This window comes from Chaetura pelagica, unplaced genomic scaffold (genome assembly GCF_000747805.2).
Source record: "Chaetura pelagica isolate M959 unplaced genomic scaffold, ChaPel_1.0 scaffold112, whole genome shotgun sequence".
In the NCBI taxonomy this organism is placed as follows: Eukaryota; Metazoa; Chordata; class Aves; order Apodiformes; family Apodidae; genus Chaetura; species Chaetura pelagica.
Genome location: NW_009952798.1, coordinates 926,897 through 951,387, shown reverse-complemented (window position 1 = coordinate 951,387; position 24,491 = coordinate 926,897). Strand labels below are relative to the sequence as shown.

The following is a 24,491-nucleotide window of genomic DNA, read 5'->3' as shown; positions in this document are numbered from 1 at the left end:
GGCTTGCTGCCTCTCCAGCTGCTTAATTGCATTAGGCAGAGATAAAAATGCACTGTGCTTGCTCAGTACTGCTTCCTCGGAGAAGCAGGGCTTGTGGTTGCCATGGGGCTTTTTGAAACGGCAAATAAATAGACGAGTCGTGTTACTGGGTGTTCAGAAAAGCAGTCCGTGAGTAATCCCCGCTGTATCTGAGTATTTGGTGAATTCTGTCGAATAGTTTTGAGGTGGTTTGCTGTGAAGGGATGGTACTTGATGTTTTCTAGAAATCTGTTTGGATTTCCAGAGGATCCAATGTCAGATCTGTGCCAGATGTTTCCTGTAGGCAGGTTATTTCATGCATGAGCTGGGGTGAAATCATGGGGGGGGGAAGAATGGCAGGCAGAGTAAGAAACATGTTTTATTCAGTATCAGAGGACTTGGCAGGAAAGCAGTCAAAGTATGTGTATGTATTCATAGAGCTCCCTTTGGCCAAGCAGCGAAAGCTGGTGGGGAAAAAATAAAAAAAATAGGATCTTTTTCAAGCAGCCACTTAAAAGAGTGCTAAAGTCAGATGTCACTTAAAATTGAGTGCTTGAGTTCTTTGCTTAATTGTGGTTTTCAGGGAGTTGGGTTAAAGTAGATGGTAAAAGGAAGCTTTATGCAAGTTTGAAAGGGAGATATTTGTTTGAAGGGATTTGTTTTTTCCTGGTTTCAACCAGTATGCCTGGTTTTCCCCAGAGTAGTCCTGCACTTTGAGAATGGAAAGAGGGAGCGTCTTCCTCTGGAAGTCTGCAAGGAGCTTGTTGGACCTTCTTACATCTATTTTCATGTTGTTACATGTCTCACATGCCTTGCCTCTAGTAGCTGACTCTTGCCTGCTGTGCTCTTAGTCTTTCTTTGTGCATATATGATGCGTGGTGTGAAGTTTGGTCATGCCTTCCATCTTAAGATACTTAAAATGCCTAAGCTGTCCTGGTTTGGATATCTCCTTGGTTGCCTGCCTATCTCCTGGAGCTGATGGAGTCTGGACTTTGCTTTCCTGAGAAGGCTTGTTGTTTTGTTGTTTTTTTTTAAAGGGTGGAGTTTTGTTGCTCTTTGATAGTGAGAATGTTTTCTGATAGTGTCTGGAAAATCTCAAGTTGTGTGTGGCTGAGCAGCCATCCACACAAGAGGAGGTGTGTGACGTGGCATAGTTCTACTTTATTTATTTACATATTTTTCCTCTGTGCTTGTGGGATAACCTACATCCTCCACATGAGGGTTTTGGGGGCGTTGGCCTGTCTAGAGGCTTAGATCTGTGAAGGTACATGAGAAGGCATTAAGTTTCTTTTCTCAGAATAATCACACTCACAGATCTATATTTGGAACTAGTTCTTTTAATACCACCAGTAAGATAAACCGATGGCTTACACGTACCTTAATCTGTAGTGTTGTCTGAATCCTGAATGAGAGCTGCAAGCTGCGTTCCGCACGGTTTCGTTTCGGCTAATGATGTGGTATGTGCTGTTGTTTGTAGTCGGAAACATGTTTCTTGACCTGAATGATAGCACAGAAAGTTAGAAAGGGGTGGAAAAGTAGAGCAGTGTATGCAAAGACAAGGGAGTGAATTAAGAACTGAAAGACTGCAACGTTTACTTTATTTTATTTTAAGGAAAAGTTTGTCTGCTTTTGAGTGCATACACTCAACGCTTGGCGATTTTGTGATGTGAACTCCACCCTCTCTTAACTCAAACCATTAGCAATATAAGATCCATTATAGAAAAGTGATGCAAGAGCAAAGGCCCTCTCTTAACTATTAGAGGTTAAATAATTATTTACTATTCAGACTGTAGTTAGCATGTTATCATATTCTCCTGCCCTTCCAGCCCTTCCATCTAGTTGCCTTGTTGTTGAGATAGCTGGCTGGTAGGGTCTTTTTCCCTTGCTTGTATGAGGAAAGGGTAACAACTAAAGCGAAACGTTAAAGAAAATAGAAACAATAGTGAGAATTTTTAGAGTTGCATGTATTTATTAGAAAGTATTACATATCTCCAGTGAAGTATTCTCTCATTTGTTTAGTAAGTGCCAAAGCTGAAGCTCCGGAGATACTTGAGTTATATTTAGCCTAATCGCCAGGCAACACCTTTGTAAAGTAGGTAATGAAGCCTGATAAAAACCTTGAGTGCATCTCTTGGGAGCTGCCTGGCAGACTGGCTGAGGGCAGGTCACTGACTCTGCCGCTACCTGGCTTAGGTGGCTTTTGTGAAGTTACGGGATTGCTTCTTGCCCTAGTTTCCCCATCTGTAAATAGGTGGCTGTGATCCTACCCTCTCCTTGTAAGTACTTGGGGTCTGTTGCTGCAGGGTGTTGCATGTGAGCTACTGGTGTCCTGTTGTGATAGCAGCATCTTGACAGATGTTGGTGTAGCATTTGCGCAGCGCTTCATGTGGTTTGACCTGCCCTTGTTTCTCCTCTTTGTCCTTTCTTCCTGCATTTTAAATTTAGACTCAGTCTCAAAGGGCTTTTTTCTTTTCCTGTTTTTCCTCATTTTATTTTTTTATCCTGTAGAATAACTTTCCTCTGTTTTTTTTTTCTGTTCCTCCATGTGTTTTCCCCCCTATATCCTGCATGATTTTTCTGCCGGTCCTTTCTTTTGTTCACTCTTGTCTTCCTCTTGCTGTTCCCTGCTGCCTTCAGAGCAGTGTTTTCTCTATCCTCCATCCGCTGGGATTTCCTTTTCACCTGACTCATCCCCTCTCGGTATATCCCTGCTCAGTCACGCTTTCCTTGCGCTTCTGTTCCAGGAAATGCAGCCAGCAGGCAAGGGGACTGCCTGCTTGTTCCCCTTCTGGGAGGGCAGACCCACTGAAGTCATGGCTCCCTCCTCTTTGGCCTACTGCTTCCCACTGTGCCTGAACGGGGCAGGGTGCTTTGAACAAAGACTGTTTGGGGGCATCGAGGAGTCCATTCTTCCCTGCTTCCCTATCTCTATGCTTGGCTTTTGCAGTGGGGAGCCAAGAGCTTTCCTGCTTCCTCCCACGTGCTGCTGAGGGGTGAAGCTTCAGGAAGCCCCTCACCGCTTCCCCAGCACGTGGGAGGAAGCAGGAAAGCTCTTGGTTCCCCACTGCAAAAGCCCCAGGACTGGGCAATGTTGTCTCCGAAGCCGCTGCGCCGGAGCAGCCGGTTGCTGCAGGGAGGAGCGACTGCGGGGGCGGCAGGCAGCAGAGTCAGAACAGATGCAGAGACAGGCAGGGAAATGAGATGGTTGTCTCCAGGCAAGGTGAACGATTTCAGAACAGGAAGAGGGGGGAGCGTTTTCAGGTCTGCAGTCGGTTTCCACTTCAGCGTCCTTAGTGCAATTACCACCGCACTAGCTAGTCCTGCAGGCCGAAAGAGAGGATCTGCATGCTAAGCTGTACGTTTAAGATGTAATTCTGCTCCTGTACTTTGAGGTTCTGTGGTAAACGCTCTTGCTCAAGCACAATGAGGGAAGGGGAGAATGTTTAGTTCCCTTTTCTAGCTGGTTTTCCATCAACGGCACAAAGGAAAAACAACGAAACATAAAATCCTCCTTTCTTCTATAATTAGTAATTATGATTCCTTTTTAACTTGCTTTGGTAGAAGAGTTACATCAGTGTTTGTACAGTCCTGGGGGTTTAATGTGCTGAGCTTATTTAATTGGTAAATTTTCTTTCTCTGTTTTTCCAATAGATATTCAAACCCTTGGTTGGAAAAAGTGTATACAATTCAATTACTGCAGTAGAATTCCTTGTGGACAAACAGCTGGATTTTATAACTGAAGATAGTGCCTTTCAGCCCTATCAGGTAAGAAATTTGGTTACTCTGTTAGTACTGTCCATCTAGCCTAATTAAAATCCACGTGTTTATTATTTTCAAGTGCATTTTACAGTCAAGTTCTGTGTTACAGGAGTGATTTCCTATTGGCAGAGATTGCTGTTTATTTTGCAAAATGTATCAAATACTGTATCTTATTGTAGTGACTCTGATCATGTCAAGGAGTACAACCTTTAAATAAAATAACTGACCCCTTTACAGATTAATGAGTACTATTAATTGTAGAGCAGCTAAAAGGCAGTATCCATCCCTCTGCAGCTGGGTTTTCATTTCTAGGTCTTCGCAGTGATACCTGACTAACTGTTTGGGTTTTCTTGAGAATGAATGACAGAAAACGTAATTATTTTTTTTTTAAAAAGAGCTCTTGCTGTTGTTTTTAAGCCTGCAAAAATTTCCAGTCTCCTTGGTTTTAATGCTTTCTTCATTAATTAGAAATGCATTAATATATTAATGTATGCGAAAATCTCTTCTATGACAAGTAGAAGAGCACTTGATAGTTCAACTTGTGCAGAACTGTTTGCAATTAGAATAGCCATGAATTAATTCTTTATGGTTGGGGTGGTACACTGCAGTGGTACAGAAATAGTACTTTGAGACTTGGAATAACAGATGGCCCTGAATAAATGCTATGTAATTCTGTCCTGACACCCCTTCTTCCCTCCTGCTTCACCAAGATGTTTTTTTTTTTTCCCAATGCCAAATATAGAACTAGAAAAAGAGAAGTGACTGAGAGAATACTGGGGAAAGAGGAGGGAGGTTCAGTTTGTGGAAGAGCTGGTGCTTTTGTGTGTTTTTTGGGGAAGCCAAATGAGTTCAACACTTCTCATCAGGGTGAGGTTACATGTTATGACTCAAGCTGCTGGAACAGCTTGGCACTGTTGCAGAGGACAATTCCCAACATCCCACTCCACGCTAGCACTTTGAGCCTTTTAGGCCAGCACAACAGTGATTTTCAAAAACGGGAAGGGCAGGGGAGTGGGGCAGGGGAAACCTGTGATGTTGTTAGTGAGCTGAGCTGGATTAGCCCCGGGTGCAGCCAGTGCTGTGGCTTCCTCTAGGGAGGGAGTCAGGATGACGCAACATGGAGTGGGATATCCTCTTTTGGCAGCAGTGACCTCTTAAAGCAGCTGAGCCATGAAGTATAAATTCGCCCTCAGAGTGCAGCCATGATCTTCCAGATTCATTTTACAAAGCAAATACTTGTTCTAGCATCTGACCTTTGCCTAAAAAACTGTCAAGATGGTGTCACTGATAACATTTATTCCAGTAACAGTAATCAATCTGATTTTGGCAATGGATCATTTCTCTTAAGATGAGCCGAGCAAAACAAATTGAATATATGAGAATCACTGCCTTTTGTGAAACAGTTTTACTGCCAAGCCTGGCTGGCAGGAGCACAGTGATGCTGTATGCATTCTTCTTGAAGTATGGAAATACTTCAAGGATTATTTACTGATACAGTATTTGACACAGAAGCACTTTAATTTGGAAAGGTACGTACAAACCGAAGGTGTCATTATTGAAAATGTGTCATATGAACAGCTGGCTTTATAGTATCTTGGTAGATAATGCTGTAATTAAAAGCATTATCAGCTTCAATTTTAAAAGAGGTGTTGACCAAAAACTGATACAAAAGCAATCTCTTGTAAAAAATCATTTAAGGTATAAAAAGCTTGGATCTCCCTAGCTCCTGGCCTCCATTTTTGTCATGTAAGGGCAACTCTGAGAGATCAGGTTGTTTCTCCCTCTTGTGGATTAAACAATTACCTATTAAAATGTGAGATGTTGGCTACTGATCTGTATCAATCAGAAGTAGTTTGGTAACAAGAGATACGGCAGATGTGTGTTTTAACATTACAGGAAGGTTGCTGATGGAGATTCTTTTTAAGGACTAAGGCATCCAGACTCATATCGAGTGTAGAAATGTAAAATAGCATCGAGCACACTGATAAAGAGCACAAAGGCTTATTTATTTGAATGTTTATAAGAAGTTTTAGAAATTACATCCTCGTAAGAATGTCTCTTTGCAGGGCTGGCAAAGTTAATTGGCAAACTTTGATTTAATTATACAGATAAAACTTTTACTGAATGAGAATGTCTTTTAAGACCACAGAAACTATTTTTTAAGGTTTGCTAGCTGGATTATGTACCAGCAGTGTGATAGACAGAAATATTGATCGTTATGATACAATTTTCTCCTCAAAGATATCTGAGTTGAGATGATCCTCTCTGTTAATTTCGTGTTACATTTTGTTAGTGCTGCATTTCTAGCCTTCAATCACTATAAAAGTAAGGTGGTTCTTAATCCTTTTTTCTGGGAGGCCTTCCTTTCTTTCCCATGAAAGTAAGTCCTTGATCTTTGGAAGATTTGCAGTGAAAACCTGCTTTCCTAAAAAGAAGAATAAATGGCATTTTTGCTCCCTTGTTTGGTCTTGAATACTGCTAACATGCTTTTGATCAGAAGACAACTGAGGAACCATTCTTTACAGAGATGAGTTAACTTTTAAGTCTTTCTAGATGTGTTTAGCTTTTAGTTTAAGCTCCTGTGGCTGCACATTTTCAATATGAAGTCCCTAGAGACCGTGATGATCTAAACACTTTTTTTATTGCATTTTGCTGTTAGTGCCTAAAATTCCATTACCTTTCTGCCAAAACAAACAGTTTGATTCTGTGTGGGAAGACTCAATTTCAGATACAGTTCTTAACTACTGAGTCATTTTTCCCATCGTTGTGTATGCATGTAGTACTAGTAATGGGCAGCAGACGAGCATTTGGTATGAGTTCTGCTCAGATCTGATCAAATTACATAGTGTTTAATGTAAATATTGGGGCCAAATGGGTTTAATGCAACTATTGGGCTAAATGGCTTAATGAATAAGGTGGTACAGTCCAGTTTAAGAGTGAAAACTACTCAAGGCAAAGAAGACGGCACTTTTGGCATACTTCTAGTCTTGACAGGAAAACCAAAGTTTAAGTAGGAAAAGAACTACATTAGTGTTGTTACCAAAAGTGGTTCTTCCAGAACAAGACTAAAGACACTTTGGCAGGACTCACTTAGGGAATTGTGAGCCACAGATTCCCATGCCACGTCTGCTCTTTGCATAAATAAATGTTTCAATTGTTAAGATTCAACAACCTTTGTAAGAGTTAGATGACTATTGTTATTAAAAGGAGGTTGTGCATCTCTGCTATACTAGCCTTTACTTTTTCATATCTTCACAAGGTTTTCCATAACAAGTGTTACACTTGTCAGTGAATTTGTTCTTTACAGCTAAATATTACGTGTTTTTTCTTTTCCTTGTGCACTGCTTTGAATTCTGTCCTTCTCCATAAAAATGCATTGGAATCTGTATATGTGGTTCCTTAAACACCAACTTACAACTGGTTTCCGGTGGCTTTTATTTCTGTTGCTTCACAGAGCATACAAGTGGTATTACTGTCTACGTGAAGCTTGTGTGTGACTGAGAATGACTCATTCATTAATCTGGGATGGTCAGACCATTTAGTCATGTAGTTCTTTTTGTGGTGATGACAAGGGGATCTTGAGGAGAAAGCAGATATGAATGTTTGCCACGGTACTTTGCTTAGCAGTGAAATGAAAATTACGTTCCTTCACAGGAAGTGATAGACATAAAATACACAACAGTCATTTTCTGTGTCACACTTCTATCTGTAGGAAATGTAGTCTTGAAATGTAAAGTGTTAGTCGGGTCCTTAATATTTTTCTACTTTGCATTCACAATATATCACGTATTATTTGTGATTAAATAAAAATTGACAAATGTGGATTTTACAGTGGCTCTTGCTGTAGATTGAAGATGAACACACTTTCAAGTATGATGGTTACTAGAATATTTTAAGAAAAACTACAATAAGCCTACAGAAATACAAGTGAGACCTTAATTAAATGAGTAGAACTGAAATGGTTTTCTGTACTGATGAATTACTTGTACTGTTCTGTGACAGCTATGTCTTGGTTCATTATGAGACACATAGTTAAGCAGCGGCAAAGCTGCTCATGCCTGATTTTCTTTTCAGCATTGTAGTTTACTTGAAGGACTATAGATGGGGATGTGAAGCATTAAAGCTCAGCATATGGTATGTGTGACCTCATCAGTGTGGTGTTTTTGTCTGGATGGTGTTTGGCAGTACCCGTCACGGGCACTGTTGGGCTGAAGTGTGTGTTTCTGCAGTTACTGGCTGAAGCAGCTGGCGACAACTGCATTATACTTCACACAAGCAAATAAAGAATAACAAAAAGTGGTTTATATCTTGTTTTTTGTCATAAAATACACTTATGGAAAGGACTAGAAAGACTTGTGTGTTGCTCAGGCAGTCAATGCATTTTGGCTGTGTGTCTGGGGTGGGCAGAGCAGGGTGCAAGGTAGATGATATATTTCCAAATATACACACACACTTTTTGTGTCTGTGTATGTGTCCAGAGGATATGTGAGCACACGGCACGGGAACAAGTATGGACATCTGAGCCAGGGCAAAGAATTCAAATTAAGTTCCTTCACAATCATTAAACTTCCTGCAAAAAGGGTATTTCTCCACTCAAGGAAGGAAGTAGGAGGGTGTGCACAGTGTCTTCAAAAAGTCCTGCATATTTGGTTAAAAAAAAAAAAGTCCTGCTACAAATGAATTAAGATGAGACGACTTTTCTGTGGTGGAATCTTTCTGGTATCTGCCTTGCTTACTCACCTTCTCCTTCTATCCTTCTTAACTTTTTCTTTCTTCCTTTTTTGAAGACAAGTCTGGTTGCCTTATTCTTTAAAAATGGTGAGGTGTTGCCTGTCTATGTCTGTGCTGAAGGCTGCAGATGTAATGATAGGGCACTGAGAAATCCCCTGTGGGAGGTGTTAGATGCACAGTGATAGGTGTGTGTACTTTGCTCTTTTTCTAGATGAGCATTCCATGTCTGAGAGCTGGCAGGTCAGATGTCTACCACGCCTTAGAGGTTGTTGAAGTAATAATAATAAACTTTCTCACTTACAATGAGATAAGTACCTCGAATTCAGACGCTAATACTGTGCTACTCCTTATTGCAAATTCCAGTAAGGCTTGAGAAAATGGCACTGTGCAGTTCCAATACTCTGCTTTTGTCTTTGTTATGGGCAGACATTGAGTATTTCAGGCCTGGATGCTTTTGGGTTTTGTGACTTGTTTGCACTTAAGAGCAAGCCAAATGTGTAGTGAGACTTGAGTGGTAATATGCCCACATAAAAAAAAAATAATCTTTAAACATCTTGGAACAGGGATAAATAATATTTTGTCTGTCTGTATTTTAAGTACCCCATAATCATTCAGTGCACTCATCTTTCAGACTTGTCTTAAAATGCAGGTTTAAAAAAAAGCTACTGCAGCTGGAAGTTGGTTTTCCCATAAACTTGGACCCCAACTGACCAGGCAGGCAGAAGCTTTTGGGTTGGTCCCAGCCTTGCGGTTGACAGAAGCAGTTCGGGAACTCTGGTGCCAACCAGCTGTTGGCCCTGCTTGTCATGTGCTTGCCTCCTGGTTTTGTTTCCTCTACCCTCAACAGAGGCACAGACTAGTTTCCTCATCTTTAACTCTCTCAGCGTTGTCTTTAAGAACTGTCTATACTTCCCATGTCTCTGGTGTCTGGACCACCCATAAGCAGTCCAGCTGGCTTCTCTGGCAGACTCATAAAGAATGATGGTCTAAACAGCTTGTTACCCACACATCTATGTTTGAGTGTAGAGTTCCAGCATGAAGGGGGAAGCAAAACTGCATCCAGCTAGAAGTGGGTCAGATGACTCATAGTTGCTCCCTGTTAAACATGTGGGACAGAAGAGTTTCATTGGAGCACTTGCAAGGAGAGAGGAATGAAGGAGGAGGGATTGGCACCCGCTTTCTAGAGTCAGAGGGAGATGTACATCCTCTCTTCTAAGTCTGCATTGGTGCCTCCCTTCGAAAAAGAGCTGCTTCTGAGGCCTTCATCTGTCTTTATTCTCAAAATAGGTGGAACAAAATTGTACCTCTCAGTGAGGTTTGAGGCAGGAGTGGAGTTCTTTTGGATCTGACAAGCCTTAGGGAAATCAGCAGCACAGAGGGGAGGCTGCCAGTCAGTAGGAGGGTGATGGAGCTGCTGCAAATGTTGTGGCTCCTCCAGGTAGGAGGAGGGAGTTCAGGTGGAGCTACGAAGCGCTTGGGAAGGTACACAAGGAGGAAGGGATGTGAGGTCCCTGGGGTAAGGTAAGGTTGCTACAGAGAAGGTAGATCTCAAATCCATAGGAAAACAGGTTTCCCTCCACTGTCATAGAGAAACTTGTTTTACTCTTCCCACATTTTTTTCAAAAATCATGGTCGGTTAAATGGTTTTACTTCATTAATCCTACCCCAGGATAGCATTAAAATAAATAATTTAAAAGCTAAGAATTCAAATCACAACAGAGAGTACAAAGCTTGTTCCTTCTTTGAAGGTGAAGATCAAATCCTTTCACTGAAGTGTTTTAGTACTTCTCAAAAGCAGTCTTGGGATTACTGAATTGCAAATCCATCCAGTGTTTCTGGATAAGGAAATTCCTGTGTTTAATCACAAATGTATACTTTTTTCACCAGTAAAAGCCCAAGGAAAATACCACTCTGTAGTAAGAGAAGGGTGCTTTATTCTCAGTTTTTTGCCTTAAACAAGGAGGAAGGGATGTGAGGTCCCTGGGGTAAGGTAAGGTTGCTACAGAGAAGGTAGATCTCAAATCCATAGGAAAACAGGTTTCCCTCCACTGTCATAGAGAAACTTGTTTTACTCTTCCCACATTTTTTTCAAAAATCATGGTCGGTTAAATGGTTTTACTTCATTAATCCTACCCCAGGATAGCATTAAAATAAATAATTTAAAAGCTAAGAATTCAAATCACAACAGAGAGTACAAAGCTTGTTCCTTCTTTGAAGGTGAAGATCAAATCCTTTCACTGAAGTGTTTTAGTACTTCTCAAAAGCAGTCTTGGGATTACTGAATTGCAAATCCATCCAGTGTTTCTGGATAAGGAAATTCCTGTGTTTAATCACAAATGTATACTTTTTTCACCAGTAAAAGCCCAAGGAAAATACCACTCTGTAGTAAGAGAAGGGTGCTTTATTCTCAGTTTTTTGCCTTAAAAATTTCCAGTCTTCATTTTTTATTTGTTAAAAAAGTGAAAGTTTAAAGTATTTTTTATGTGATGTTTTTGACTAACTATTTTCAGAATCCGGACATCAACTTGTCTCCTAGAGCATCTTTATAACTGGTTGGTGATTTGTCAGGATGTTCTTGCTTTCCCAAATAGTTGCTCTGTGTTGGGACTGGGAATCCTTAGTGCTTTGGGGAATTCTGAAGTGTACATGAGGGCAAAAACCCACAGTCACTTCATTGGAGTGCTAACCCAGGGAGGGAGAGTTACACTTTCCTGCGTTTCAGGTAGGGAAAAACTTGAGTTTCATTAAAATGTTTTCTTACCAGAATTAAGCTTTAGCTTGTTGTGAGAAATGCAATAATCTGTTTGAGGAAGTGCTCATGGTTTTGTTTGCTTTTGCTCTTCCTGTGATACAATGTTACTTTGTTCAAGGCTGGTACTTTTTATTCCAAAATATTGTGGTGTATTTTTTTTTTTAAAATTACACCTATTAGAAATACTGATTTGTAGTCTAGGGTTAGTGCTTTATGAAAACTACTGCACATCATTCAGCAAGTTGCAGTTAGTAGGGATTGAGAGTGATAGCTGTTCCAGGTGTGTATATGGAATTACTTTTCCAGGCCATTGAGGGAGTAACTCAAATAATTCTATACAGACTTGAATTTTTTAAAAATTAAAACCAAATATGAATCTTACTCTTTTCTTAGACATTGGAATAACTTTACTAATAAAAGAAGAAGTGCAGTGTTTTGATGTCGACAGCTTGGTGTACAGTGCATTTCCTGACCAAAATTAATTTATTTTTTACAGCATACTACATAGGTATAGTTCTAAAGGCTTTTTTACTACTATTGTGTGTAAATACAGATCCCCTTCCCCCTTCAATCTTCCAAACATTTCCTGTCTTTTGAATGGAATTAAAATGAACTATTCTGTTTTTTCCTGTGTCCCCCTCTGCTTCTGTGTGCCTGCTAGCATTACTGGGCATAGTACTTTGGTATTCTTTTGCTGAGCAAGTGGGTTTGAAGCTAGTGATTTCTGCATGTATCATAAATTACAGTATTTTATTATTTTACTAGTGAATTTTAAGCATACAATTTAGAAAATATATTTCAGTCAGAGACTGGGTTTTTACCTGTTGTGAATGTTTTCTTCCATTTCGATGTCTTCTTTTGACCACTCCATGCCACTTCAGTGTACAGCAGGAAGAATCTGGTTAAAGCAGATTTCAGGATGCATAACACTTAGTGACTCAAGTGTGGTGCTTGACAGGCTTTTTTTCTTCTTTCCAAGTGGTGTAGCTCAGTCCTAAATTATGCTTTTAGTAGGATTTTTTTGTTCTGTGTGCTAGTAGATCTATTGACAGAAAAACAAGGTGAAAGATAGGATCATTGTATCAATTTTAAACACTGAATTATTTTTTAAGTTTACCCTAAAGACCTTATTGCAGCACCAACTGAAATGTCACTGCTTTCTGATTAGCAATTTAGTCTTTCCTCTTTGTAATACCATTAATCATCTGTTCTATAAAAGGCACAGCCTCTGCTTTCTCCAGAGTTGCAGAGAGCTATAGCGTTAATCCAAATATGACATATATGTACCAGCTGGTCAGACCTCTGTTATTTTTAGGGAAAATTCCTAAAATGGCTCCAGGAGGCTAGAAGGGAGCTCTTAGTAGGAAAAAAGCACACAGTGATGGCTGCATTGCTTCTGATACTGCCTTGGAGTAGAAGCAGCATTTTTGGGTTTACACAGCCATGGGCTGTTACGTGCCCGGCTAGACCGTTGAAGAGTCTCTGTGCTGTATTCAGAAGAAGTTTGTTCTTCTGAATGAAATTCTGCAAAGAAGATTCTTTCAAGAACATCTTTAAGATATTAGATGTATTATTCCTTTTGGACAAAAAATTAATTCTTGAGATATTTTGATTTGTATTTGTATTCTGCCCATAATTGTTGTTAGTTACCAGGGGAAAGGATCTGGAAAGTCTGATGTTCGCAGAGCTCCTGGAGAGTTCAGATTTGGTAAAGAGCATTGAGGACACTTCCAGAAGAGACTAAGTAGCTCTGTGACTGCTGGTAATCTAAGTTGGTGGTAATTCAAATTAGAGAGTAGAGAGTCATCCACAAGTGTGAGATGCTCTGATACACATTTCTGGGAGGTGGTGTTGATTTTAGAAGCTTTTGTCAGTCTGTCACATACTGAGTAGTGTTTTATTTTTCTTCTCCAGATTTGCATTGAGACCTTTGCTCTTTAATACAGTAAGCTTTCAGTTATCAGTAGCCTCGTCAAAGAATACTGCATTGCTGAGTAATATAACTGATAAAAGATTTGATGGAGGTTAACTACCATGAGATAACAGATGAACTAGCTGGTCTGTCATTATCTGTGCTGGCAGTATGTTGTTTTCCAACTCCCTCAGTTGAAGCTGCTGCAAGTAACTTCTGCTGTCTCTGATACAAGGAAGCTGTGTCTTCTGTAAAACGGTTGATCTCTGGGCAAGAACTTGACTTGATTCTGGGGACGTTAGACTGCCTTTCTAGCAGCCCACTAGGTTGTTAGGTACCTCCTGAAAGCTGTTCGCAATTCACAGAGTGTCTGGGTCTCAGTTTATATTTTACAATCAACGTAGATTTTTCTCCAATCTACTCACTTAGCTCCTCTTCCTTGTTAGCATCAACTTCACTGCTGATTACTTGCTTCAGGGAAATGTCTGTACTTTGAGGCTTCTTTTCCCATAGTGGCATCGAGTTGCTTGGTAAGTGACTCAAAGGCTTCTTTCCTGTATCACCACATGACTTGGGAGTTACTGGCTGAGTGGGGTAGGACTAGTACTCACTCTCTGTTTCTCTTAGGAGTAGATAAAACAAAATGCAAAATTAGGACAAAGTCGCATATTGCTAAGATAAGTGTATGCAGCCTGCAGTGAGAAAGGGGAAGGAAATGTGATTCAGTGAAAAACAAAAGCAAATGTATGGCTGTGTCATCAAAATGAGGGAGAAGATGGGCATGGAGCAGTGTGATTCATTTGTAAGTAGAACAGAACGTAAGTAGTACAAATGGTCACTGCAGCACTCCTGAGCAGAAGCTGACAGCCCACCAGGTTTGTGGGTAGAAGCCACTTGTCTGGGGAAGCCTTTTGATCAGATGCTAAAAGATAACATCTGTCACTCCAGCAGATTTTGCTTTCTGTCCCACTTGGTCACACCAAGTAGTTTTCCTGTTTTCTTCCTAATCTGCAAATCAGATCAGGACCCAGATTGGAATTACAGTGATAGCACTTTGTTCCAGCTGCTCAAAGAGAGGGTGACATAACTTGTGAGCCTAAGGATCATCTGTATATTTTTTAAAATTTGTTTTCAATTACAAAACTGTTATAGCAGTCACTAGAGCAGTTTTTAGGTTGTGACAATATATCTGCCTCGCCCAGATTTGGTTTTTCTTTTCTGGTGGTGGCTGCTTGCTTCCCAGCTGCATGCTCATTCTGTATGGTGCTCTTGTTTCCCTTCTGCCTTTCCATACTAGGTTCTCATTTACAGATACAGGAATAGCAAGCTGACTTGTAAAAAGCAAGTTTTCCAGCATGTCCGTGTCAGCTGGGACACTGGTAGTCTTACAGGAAGGCAAATACCTGTTTGTCTTTGTCTTTATGTTATATCTTACAGGAAGGCAAATACCTGTTTGTCTTTATGTTATGAGTCAAAATGAGGGAAAGCATTAGACTACAAGTTAAATTTTTTCCTGTATATTTATTTTTCTGACTTTACTATCATTCTCCATAGTATAATCATATTAAAATTAATAGCAGTTGTCTGGTAATTGTCAGAGTGTGTTATTCTTCCAGACCTGAACTTTTAGGTGCCTCTTTGAGCCTGAAATAATAATTCAGGGAAGTGTACGTAGTCCTGCTCCTCTAATTGTCAAACCTGGTCATTAAAATTTTAAAATCAGGGTCAACTAATTATTGAGCAGGTAAAATGAGGGAGGAAGTAGGAGTGTGTGAGGAGTAGTATTAGGCATAGGTAAGAGAGGGGAGCAAAAGAAAAATTGTTGGTGACTTTCTTAGAGATGTTAGAAAACTTATGTATTTAGTATTAATCTTGTCTTCCCTGTAGTTCTAAATTTCTGCTGATAGAAACATAATTATTCTTTGCTAGACACTGAAAATACCCCCTAATCTTAAGTGTTTGTGGTCTGAAATATCCATAAATGTTTGTTATTTTCTGAGCAATGCATTCAGAGTCCCCTTGTTGGGAGGGGATTAGTTACCCTGTCTCTGGGCTGGCCTCTGCCCGTGGGGAGAGTGTTCCGGCGTGCCTCTGTGCACGTGTGAGCAGGGCTGACCTCAGCCCGACTTTGTTTCTGGTTTAGGGGTCAGGGTTATGCCTTCAAGCTTGACTTAACTGGTTCAGATGTAGCCCAGCAGCTGCCGAGTTTGAATGAGGTAAATTGTGACCGTGCGCTCGGAACAGCAGAAAATAGGTCAAGTGTGGGCTGGGTTTACATAGAAAGCGCTGGCGTCGCCTGGTAAGCCTAAGCCTCTTCTCTCCACTCAGACAAAGCCGTTTAAGGTAAACTGGGAAGTCACGATTTCCCCAAAAAACTTTCTAGCCTTCTGTAGCCTCCGTGTTTCTGACTAGTGTTGCTCTTTGTAAGAGGCCTGGAGCAGGAGGGAGGTAGCCCTAGTTGCAGGGGCATGCGGTGGGTTGGATCGATGTTTTCCCTCTGGAAAGGCATTTGGCTGCTGGCTGGTGTGGAGCAGCACAGCCCTGCAGCCTCCAGCGCCCCGCTGACCTCCTGCCCACCAGCTGCAGCAGCCTGGCAGCTGGGGTAGCCTTTCACTTGTCAGAAAGGAATAAGGAATATACTGTTTACCAGGGGGTTTATGCATGCGTATGTATCTAGAAAGATGGGTGAAGCAACAGAAGATTGTATATTTTAGTCTCGGCTAAATTTTATTATTTCCCTGTAGGGTCTTGGTGTGTGGTCCTTGTGGCCTTGGCAGTGCTTGCCTGGTGATACCCTTGGGGGTGTCAGTTACTGCCAATTTTGCTGTTTCAGTTAGATTCTCATCTTTTGCCACTGGAAAAAAGTCAAATAGCGTGGCAGAGGGATACTACCAATTGATGTTGTTGTTAAGGTCTTTGGTATTCTGCCTATCCAGATTTTATGTCACTTGTATTTTGTGAGGCTTTTTTCTCTGCCCGCTCTGTTACCAGGCAGGGCAATACTAAGGTTGAAGTTTTGTTAAAAAGATTTATAATCAGTGAAAGATATTACAGATCAGTGATATAATCAAATGTGTCAGGTGACTCAGTGAAAAATACAAGAAAAAAAGGAATGAGGATAAGGAGAGAATTGTATGGACCTTTCAAACAAGGGGTGAAAGTATGTATGGATGTGTTTGAGGCTGGTAAGGCATTTAGTTTTCTTTTAAATGGGAAAAAATAATCCTATAGAATTTGGCACCAGAGGACTAGTATAAATTCTCAGCAATCTACATTTTAAAACAATACTTTTTGCTGCCAGTGCTCTCTGAAGGCAACTGTGGAAATGTGTAGGCAGGTGTTGACTTACCTTGTTCCTTGTTTTTCAGACTGCAATTTCCAAGTTGAATTTCTATGCAGCTGAAGTTCATACAGTTGTAAAAATGATTTGGTGCAAAAAAGGGGGGGGAGGGGAAGTATGGGGGGCTCATTTTACAGATACTGATTTCAAGATGATCACTCATGAAGCAAGAAAAAAATTGAATGTTCAAGCCTTTGACACTTTGATCTCTGAATTTTTCATTTGCACTGTTTGAGTTTAAATGTGGACCCACTACCATTAAAGTACTAATAAAATGCTTATTTTTATGTGCAGTGCGTACTGTGTGAGCATTGTAAACAGGACTCTCAGGTTGGTTATGTACTAGTTTTCATTTAATTCATGTCCTAAATTATCAGAAAACCTCTAAGCAGCCAGAGGAAGCTATAGTTAATTAAGTCACAGATGGTGAGGACTAATGTGGTGTTGACCTTTGCGAGGACTGCAAAATCTACTTAGTCTTTCTCTGTAAAACACTAGCTGAAATGAGTTCCTATTGATATTAAAAATATGTCCTTGATGCATTGAAGCCAAATGCAGAGAAACTGACCGAGGAAGGTGGTTCCCAAATAAACATTTGCAGTTTCTAATGCATGGCGTGTACTGAGGCTTGGTCTTCAGGGCTCTGCTTTAAGCCTTTTTTTGTGCGAAAAGCCACTGGTTTTCCAGGACTCGTTTTCCTGGAATGCATGTTGTCTGTTCTCTAGTTCTCCTTCACTAAAAATGGAGAGTTGACAGCCAACTGTGTTTTCTATACCCTTATATAAGCAGCCTGCAGGCTGTGTGATTGGGGTAGGGACCTTTACTTGGATCCACTTTTCCTTAATGTTTTGTGCTCAAGGGTTTCATCTCCTGATTTAATGAACTCATTTATGCCCCTCAAGTTTGTGAAGAATGACTTGGAGAAGTATTTTTAAATGTTGAGGGAACATCTTGCTTCAATAGTGCAAGCCTTGTTGGCAAGAAGGTAGAGAGCTGTGGAAATGTGCAGGCGTTGCCACTACAGACATGCCCAGCAGCCTAAAACAGGAAAAGTTTATGGTTGGTTGAGCCTTTCACAAGGCACTTATTGTGGTGTTCAGGCACCCTGCAGGTTCAGGTCATCCAGGGATGCCTCTCAGTATCTTGGACGGGTGTGCATGGAGACTTCTGTGTGTGTTTGGTTTTTTGTTTTTCTGTGAGTATCATCTTGGAAATTCTGGTGTGATTCTACTGAAAGGAATTTAGAAACATAAGTCATCTGCCCTTGTTCACCTGTGACTTTGATAAATGGTGTGTGTTTGAGCAAGTGTTCTGAAAATCTTTCTCTGAACAAAGATGTCCACTTTCTGGTTACAGTGAAGTGATATCTTAACCTGATTATATGGTCTATAGTTTCCAATCCTGCTCTCTCATTTTGCATAAGGAGAAGGAACAGCTATACTCAGAAAAACAGTGGATCAATTTATTTGGGAAAATGTCATTCTTTATTCTTCTTGGGACTTCCTAGGAGTTGAACATGTCCCCAGTGGGTGAGATTTTCACCTAGAAGAGACATGCAGCAGACTCAAGTATTCTTTGGATAATTAAGCAGAAAGTTCACCCCACCAGACATTAATTCCTTTTTTGGTCTGGAAAGAAAGAAGAGTAACAAAGCAAAGATCTAAAAAACCTGACAAAGATTGGCAAGCTTCTGATAGTCACATTGCTTCATGTGACTATCTTCCAGAAGGGCAGGAAGGATTAGCTTGACCGCATCTAGTCCATACGCTGTTTGTCTTCTTCCAGCTATTGCATATAGTCATTTATGGAGCAAGGGGCACTGCCAGATGAAGTACATACTTCCTGCAGTAGATTTAAAGAAGAAAATTGTGGTCCTATTTATTTGATTTGCATTTTTATTTGCATTTCATAACGATTTCAAACCAGCATTAACATCCTCCTGGAGGACATATTCTAGGACTTGTGGAAAAACTAGTCTAGGAGAGAGTACTGTTCTTAATTTTGAGTAAAGTTACTTTCAAATGAGGAAAAGTCTGGAGGAAAATCCTATGAGGCATTTAATTCTGCTATGGGTTAGTCTGTCAGTCTTTCCATTTTGACCAAGAAGGAGGGGAAAACCGAAGCCCTTAATTGCTAAGGTTCATATCTGTAGGCAGAGTTGTCATTTCTTGAACAAAATAAATACAGAGTAAGGAAAAAGACTGGGCACTGCAGTCATCTGCTCATCTTCAGTGCTAAGACAGGCAGGAGACTCCCAAGTCTTTAGCCTTGGTTGTTGCCCTCTCCTGTTTTTGCCAAATTTTGTGCTCTAGAACAGTGTGCTTAAGGCCATCATCACCTTACAGTTTAACACAATATGCAGTTAATGTTCTGGTTTTTAGATGTTCAGGTTTAAGATTAATGGTGGAAAAAAGGTCAGTCGTGGCACATGCTTTTTTTTTTGTTAGATTTATGTAATCTGTACATAGAAGAACAGAATTCTTGAGATTTTAGGAGCCTTATTTTAGTGTTTTGATACTGTGCTTCAGTTGTCAGTTAAATTTTTTTTTTTGCTGTACTGATTTCCATGAATCAACATAGAGCATGTTCATGTTTAGAAGCAGAACACTTTTTTTTTTGTTTTCCCCAGTGATTGGTGATATATTGAATGTGGGCTTTGTGTGTGTTTAGAAACTCTGGGTTGTCTTTGATACCCACTACTTAATCCCTGTCATACTGGTGTTTAGCTTGTGTAATGGTTATTTGACCTTACCTGTGCATTTTGGAGCCCATCTTTGAGATGAGCTCATCTTTCACAAAGAGGGAGGAAAACTGACTGCAGTCTCCTTTTCTAAGTGTTCACACTAGGCAGTCCCAGTCAAAGGTACTGATATGTCATGCATCTGAATGGAGTATAGTACATTGGAACCTTTTTTGTTCTGTCTGTAGAATCCACCAGTATCTTCAGTGTTAAGTTCAAAGAAGGCAAAGATGCTTAGGAAGGATGTGGAATCTAAAAAAAGAAAAGTATTGTGTGTTGCCTTTAGCAATAAAACAGAAGTGACTCAAGACCTACATAGAGACTCAAAAACTTTACATAAAGAATTTGGTGAAGTAGAAAAACATTAACAGGTCTGACTTCATGGAACTAAGCAACGTGTATTCTTGAAATGATGTATTGAGATTTTCTTAGGTTTGGACGTAAGGAATTAGTCAAAATGCACAAGATCTGCATACGGACTGCATTTTTAAGTCATGCAGACTTCCAGTATCACAGTGCTTCAGTCTGTTGCTTAGGTCTAATGCTCATGGATCTGAGAGGCGATTTTTGATACAGGAATCTTTTGCAGCTTCTGTGAAAGTGCATAGGAAGGAGGACACATGAATAATCATCACACAGCTCCAGTTCCAGGGTCTTTTGAGTTCCCCTGGCGAGTAATTCCCTTTTTTAGTGGTAGTGTTGCTTCTCTATGTGGGATTGATGCAAAAATGGATTTGCACAGGGAAGTAGAAAACAGAATACCATTACAGAATACCAAATTGCCTCAGGAGACAAACTGTTTTGCTAGTTGGCCATCCTTCAGTAAATGTTAGTGTTGATCCTCTTGTGTCTCTGATACTGCTAGCAGCACACTTGTCTGGTTGGTGGTTTTAACTGGGTGATAGAGGCCCAACTGATTTTCCCCTTGACTTTTACGTTGTTCCACTTAACATACATTAATTAAAATTATAATCTTGACCATTCCTTTTGGAACCGAGGCCATATCCTTTTCAAAAGCATAGGGAGGGAGAGTAATTTTCTGTAATGACTGAGGCATGGATGCATTCTCCATAATGGACCACAGCAAATCTTCAAGTGTTAGGAATCATAGAATCATAGAATCTTAGGGGCTGGAAGGGACCTCGAGAGATCATCTAGTCCAACCCCCCTGCCAGAGCAGGGTCACCTAGAGTACATCACACAGGAACTCATCCAGGTGGGTTTTGAATGTCTCCAAGGAATAATCTCATCCAGATGAAGAGGGAGAAATTGCTCATGTCACTTGAGGCCCTGGCAGCAATGCACGATTCCTTGAGTGTTGCTTGTATCTTTGTATTCTGTGGCTGGAGCTCTTTGTAATAAACTGTGAAGTATCAAGGAACTTGTTGGAGATCAAGGAAAGAAATTACTTGATCTCAGCTGCAGTACTGATAAAGCATTCTACATTTTGTATGTGGAGAATTGCTCTGATTATTTTAGCTGTCTGAAGCTCTCTCAGCACAAATTAATGTTCCTACAGCTCATGGATTTCCAAGGCCATGTTCTGCACGAGGAATCACCAGGCTGTGGCGCAGCTTTATTTCTCTGCCTCATCTTCAAAAGCAGAAGTAGCAAGTTTGCTTTGAAATAAAGAGTAATCAGTGTTCCGAAAGTCTGGAGATGAACAGTGATTTAAGCCATGCTTTCAAGGATGTGAACCAGATTTTGTACCTAGCTTTTATTTGTTTGGAGGACGATATCACCAAATGTGTCCTAATTTCCAGATGTTGTCCTACTCTGATCGTGGAAAAGAATCTTATTTCAGGATGACTTAATACAAATAAATAAAGCATGTCTTATTTGAAATTACCTAATTTACAAAGACCTACATATTTGAAAATCGGTAATGATGTTTCTTTTCACATTCACTTAAAATACAGCTATCTGTTACATGTTATCTTTGTGGGTTTAATATCTATTTTTATGCTCAAAAAGTCCCTATTAAACTTTACAGCTATGGTCAACTTTTATTTTAAATTAATTTAATCATTATTTAAACATTTTTTTCTGCATACCTGTAAACATTGAAGTCTTTAGAGGGCAATTTCAGCTTGTAGTAAGACAGTATTTATGAAACTGTGATCCTATTAATAGCTTACAAGTCTGGCCACATGTGGGATCTGACATACCATGTTCCCATGAAATAACTTCTAGCACTGTTGTGCTTTTAAGTTTTTTCTAAAAATAACACAGGGATCTTCAGGCAATCAGTAAAATTAACATAAAACTCTACTTAACATTGTACTCCAAAATACATGTAGGAAAATCAACAGAAACGTTACAAGTAAACATAACATATGGTTCTTTTTTTAATCTCTACTTTAGGACGACGTAGACAGTCTAAACCCAGTTCTCAGGGATAACCCGCAGTTACATGAGGAGGTAAAAGCCTGGGTAAAGGAACAAAAGGTTCAGGAGATTTTTATGCAAGGTAATTATGTGGGAAACTGTTATTTTTATTCTGTGTTAGCTAGTTTAAGGCCACTAGTTTTGTGGGGCTCATTATAGAGAGTGTATTTTTAACTTGTAAGTTGCTCTTTTGGAATTTGGTAAGACAAGAAAACAGGACTATGTAAGAAGCTGTGCATGACTTCTACAAACTGTTCTTGTTTGATGTCTTTGCAGCAAAAACTGAATATCATTAATCTGAATGTAGATATTTTGTAAAATTTGTGAAATGTGTTTGAATGGCAACCATGCACCTTTTAACCTGATTAAACCTGTTCTGTGCTCTGTTACTGTTACCAGTGATTACTTCTCCAGTATCTGTCTGTGCTTGTAATTCTTAACAGTTTTGTCCCAGTTGAAGAATACTTTCAGATCCCCACCCCACCTCCTTTCCCCCTGGTTGAAAAGTGACTTTCAAATTGCTTACAGTTTGGTAATTTGATTCTAATGCTGGAAGGTTGCAGCAAACTTGCACATAATTTTTCAATGGTAGATACAAGTGACATGAGAACTAGTATGAATTAGAATAAACTATTTTGGCTCAGTTTTGCTGATAGTAAAAATATATGTTTTTGCAGCATTAACTTTCTGCAGAACTCACAAACAGCTCTGCAGAAGCATTTCTAGCAGTGGAAGGCAGAAACTAACCTCTGTGGATCTAGGTTAAAATCCCCAGGCAAGCAGTAAAGCAATTTGAAGGCAAAGATGCTTAAGCAATCATTCTGTAAATTAAGACTGGTAGAGGAGCAGTAAATAATCTGATACTGTAAGGATGGTGCTGAGGTTTGCTTGCTGTGTGGTTTCTTTGATAAAATTAAGATTAGAAGACCAAAGGAGTATGGTAAGTACAATATTGAAGTTACTGTAAAAACTTTCCTTCTGTGGAGCTTTTTATTTGACTGGATGTGGTTATTCTTATGGGCCACAGAGAAGGGATGCTGAAAAAAGCAGTGTGTGGAATTGTGTAGATAGTAAGTTGGTATGTCAGTGTTAGTAATTTTAGATTTTATCTTAATATCCTCAGATACAATAGGAGTTTATTGATTAAGTTTGCTGCCAAAACTGAATCAAGAGGTAGTACGAAATCAAGTTAGGGCTATACAAAAAATGAGCTTGTTTGTTTTATTTCGTTAGAGTAACAATAATAAGACAATTATAAAAGCCTCTGTGTACAGTGTTACAGAATGAACACTTGAGCAGAGTCCTAGCAATATTGAAGCAGTCACCTAAATGAAACTGCCAGGTCATCATCCACACAGCTCATTTACATCCCATCATTCCAGGAACTGTATTTTTGTCTTTTTATATACAATTTCATATGATTTCTCAAACAGATGTTTGGATGCTGAGAAATGCACAAATTAGGACTATTTTAGATGATGAAGTGAATCTAATCCAACCATCCTTGCAGACTGGCTCTCCTCATCTAAGAGGAAGCTGCGGTTCAAATTCACTTGCTCACCTGATGTGATGCTTTGTGGCCCGAGTAGAGGGACATACTTCCTCGGGCAGTGACATGCCATCCACCAGGAGGGCCATTGCAGTGCCACCCACTTCAGCCCCGTGGGACAGTGGTCAGCTGGTGGAGACTGCTGTCACCTTCTCCTGGCTCGTAATCTGCTCCTGGTCATGGACACTATTTTGTGTTTGGCACAAACCTTTCAGTGGCTTGCAGTCAAGTCAGCATGTTCTGCTGCCTTTCTCCTCCCTCACTTAACCTGGTTTTCTTCACCTCCGTTATTACCATTTCCCTGTTCCCTGCAATTTGAGCAGCATTTTCAGCTCTGCCTTGTCTAGACGCATCTCTTAAGGCTACTATCATATTCTCTTACTTCATCCTCCACAGTTTCTTTAGGATCCAACCTTCTCCTTTTTGCCTGTAGCGCTGAAGCCATCATCTCATATCTTAGTATTGTCTGCTTTGACTATCACAGTTAAAATGCAGTTTATCTGAAGAAAGAGGAGAGTCAGAGAAAAACCTTAAAACCAGTTTCCAAATGTTTTAAAAGGAACAGGGCAATATGAGGAGGAGGAATTTTAGTCCATTATTTACAAGAGGTACAATTATTTACAGGAATGACGCTAAAGCAAAGAATTGGCTCTTGTGACCTTTTCTTTGGGCAGCAGTCACAGGCAGCATGCTTTGCAGTAGAGCTTGTAGGTTTGGCAGGAAAGTAGTTTATTCCTTGTTTTAACAAAAACAAATACCTCCCAAGCTTTGCCAAGTTGAAAGCTTTTGGGACAAATAAAACCAGTTCAAGGAACGTAGTAAAGTGCCTTTGATTTTTAACAATTAAAATCTTGGGATTTTTTCTTTCTATTAGATTTATTATCGCTACAATCTTTGAGGCCGCGTCTGTAATAATCCTCTTAAAGCACTAAGTGTGCTTCAGCCCTGAAGATATTTCCTGAAAGTACTGCACAGGCTGTTTCAACAATGTGTAGCTGAGTGTGATTCAGCCAGAGACTGGAGACAAAGCCAGGCTTTTCCTGTAATGGCTGCTTGTGGCTGGGCTGGGCTGGAGCTGAGCTGTCCTGTTGTATGACCACAGTTCAGTCTTTCTCCTCCCTAACACCCCAGTAGACGTAAGGGAAAAAATCCTCTGTTTTTAAAGGTAAATGAAGTCTCTTTTAAAAATAGGCAGGGTAACAGCTGGGATGGAGGACAGACACAGATTAGAAAAAGGAGTAGGAAGAAGTTGGCACTGAGTCGGCGCAGAAGAGTTTAAGAGAAGGTGATGGAGAAAGAGTG

At 40.1% G+C, this 24,491-nt stretch overlaps 1 protein-coding gene across 1 annotated transcript in view; it reads left to right on the top strand.

Moving 5' to 3' along the window:
- The window catches only part of JMJD1C (jumonji domain containing 1C), a 121,488-nt gene that overhangs the window by 59,579 nt on the left and 37,418 nt on the right, over positions 1–24,491 (top strand). Inside the window, 2 exon segments of the mRNA XM_009994879.1 lie at positions 3,670–3,783; positions 21,617–21,722. Coding sequence (XP_009993181.1) covers positions 3,670–3,783; positions 21,617–21,722 — 220 coding nt within the window.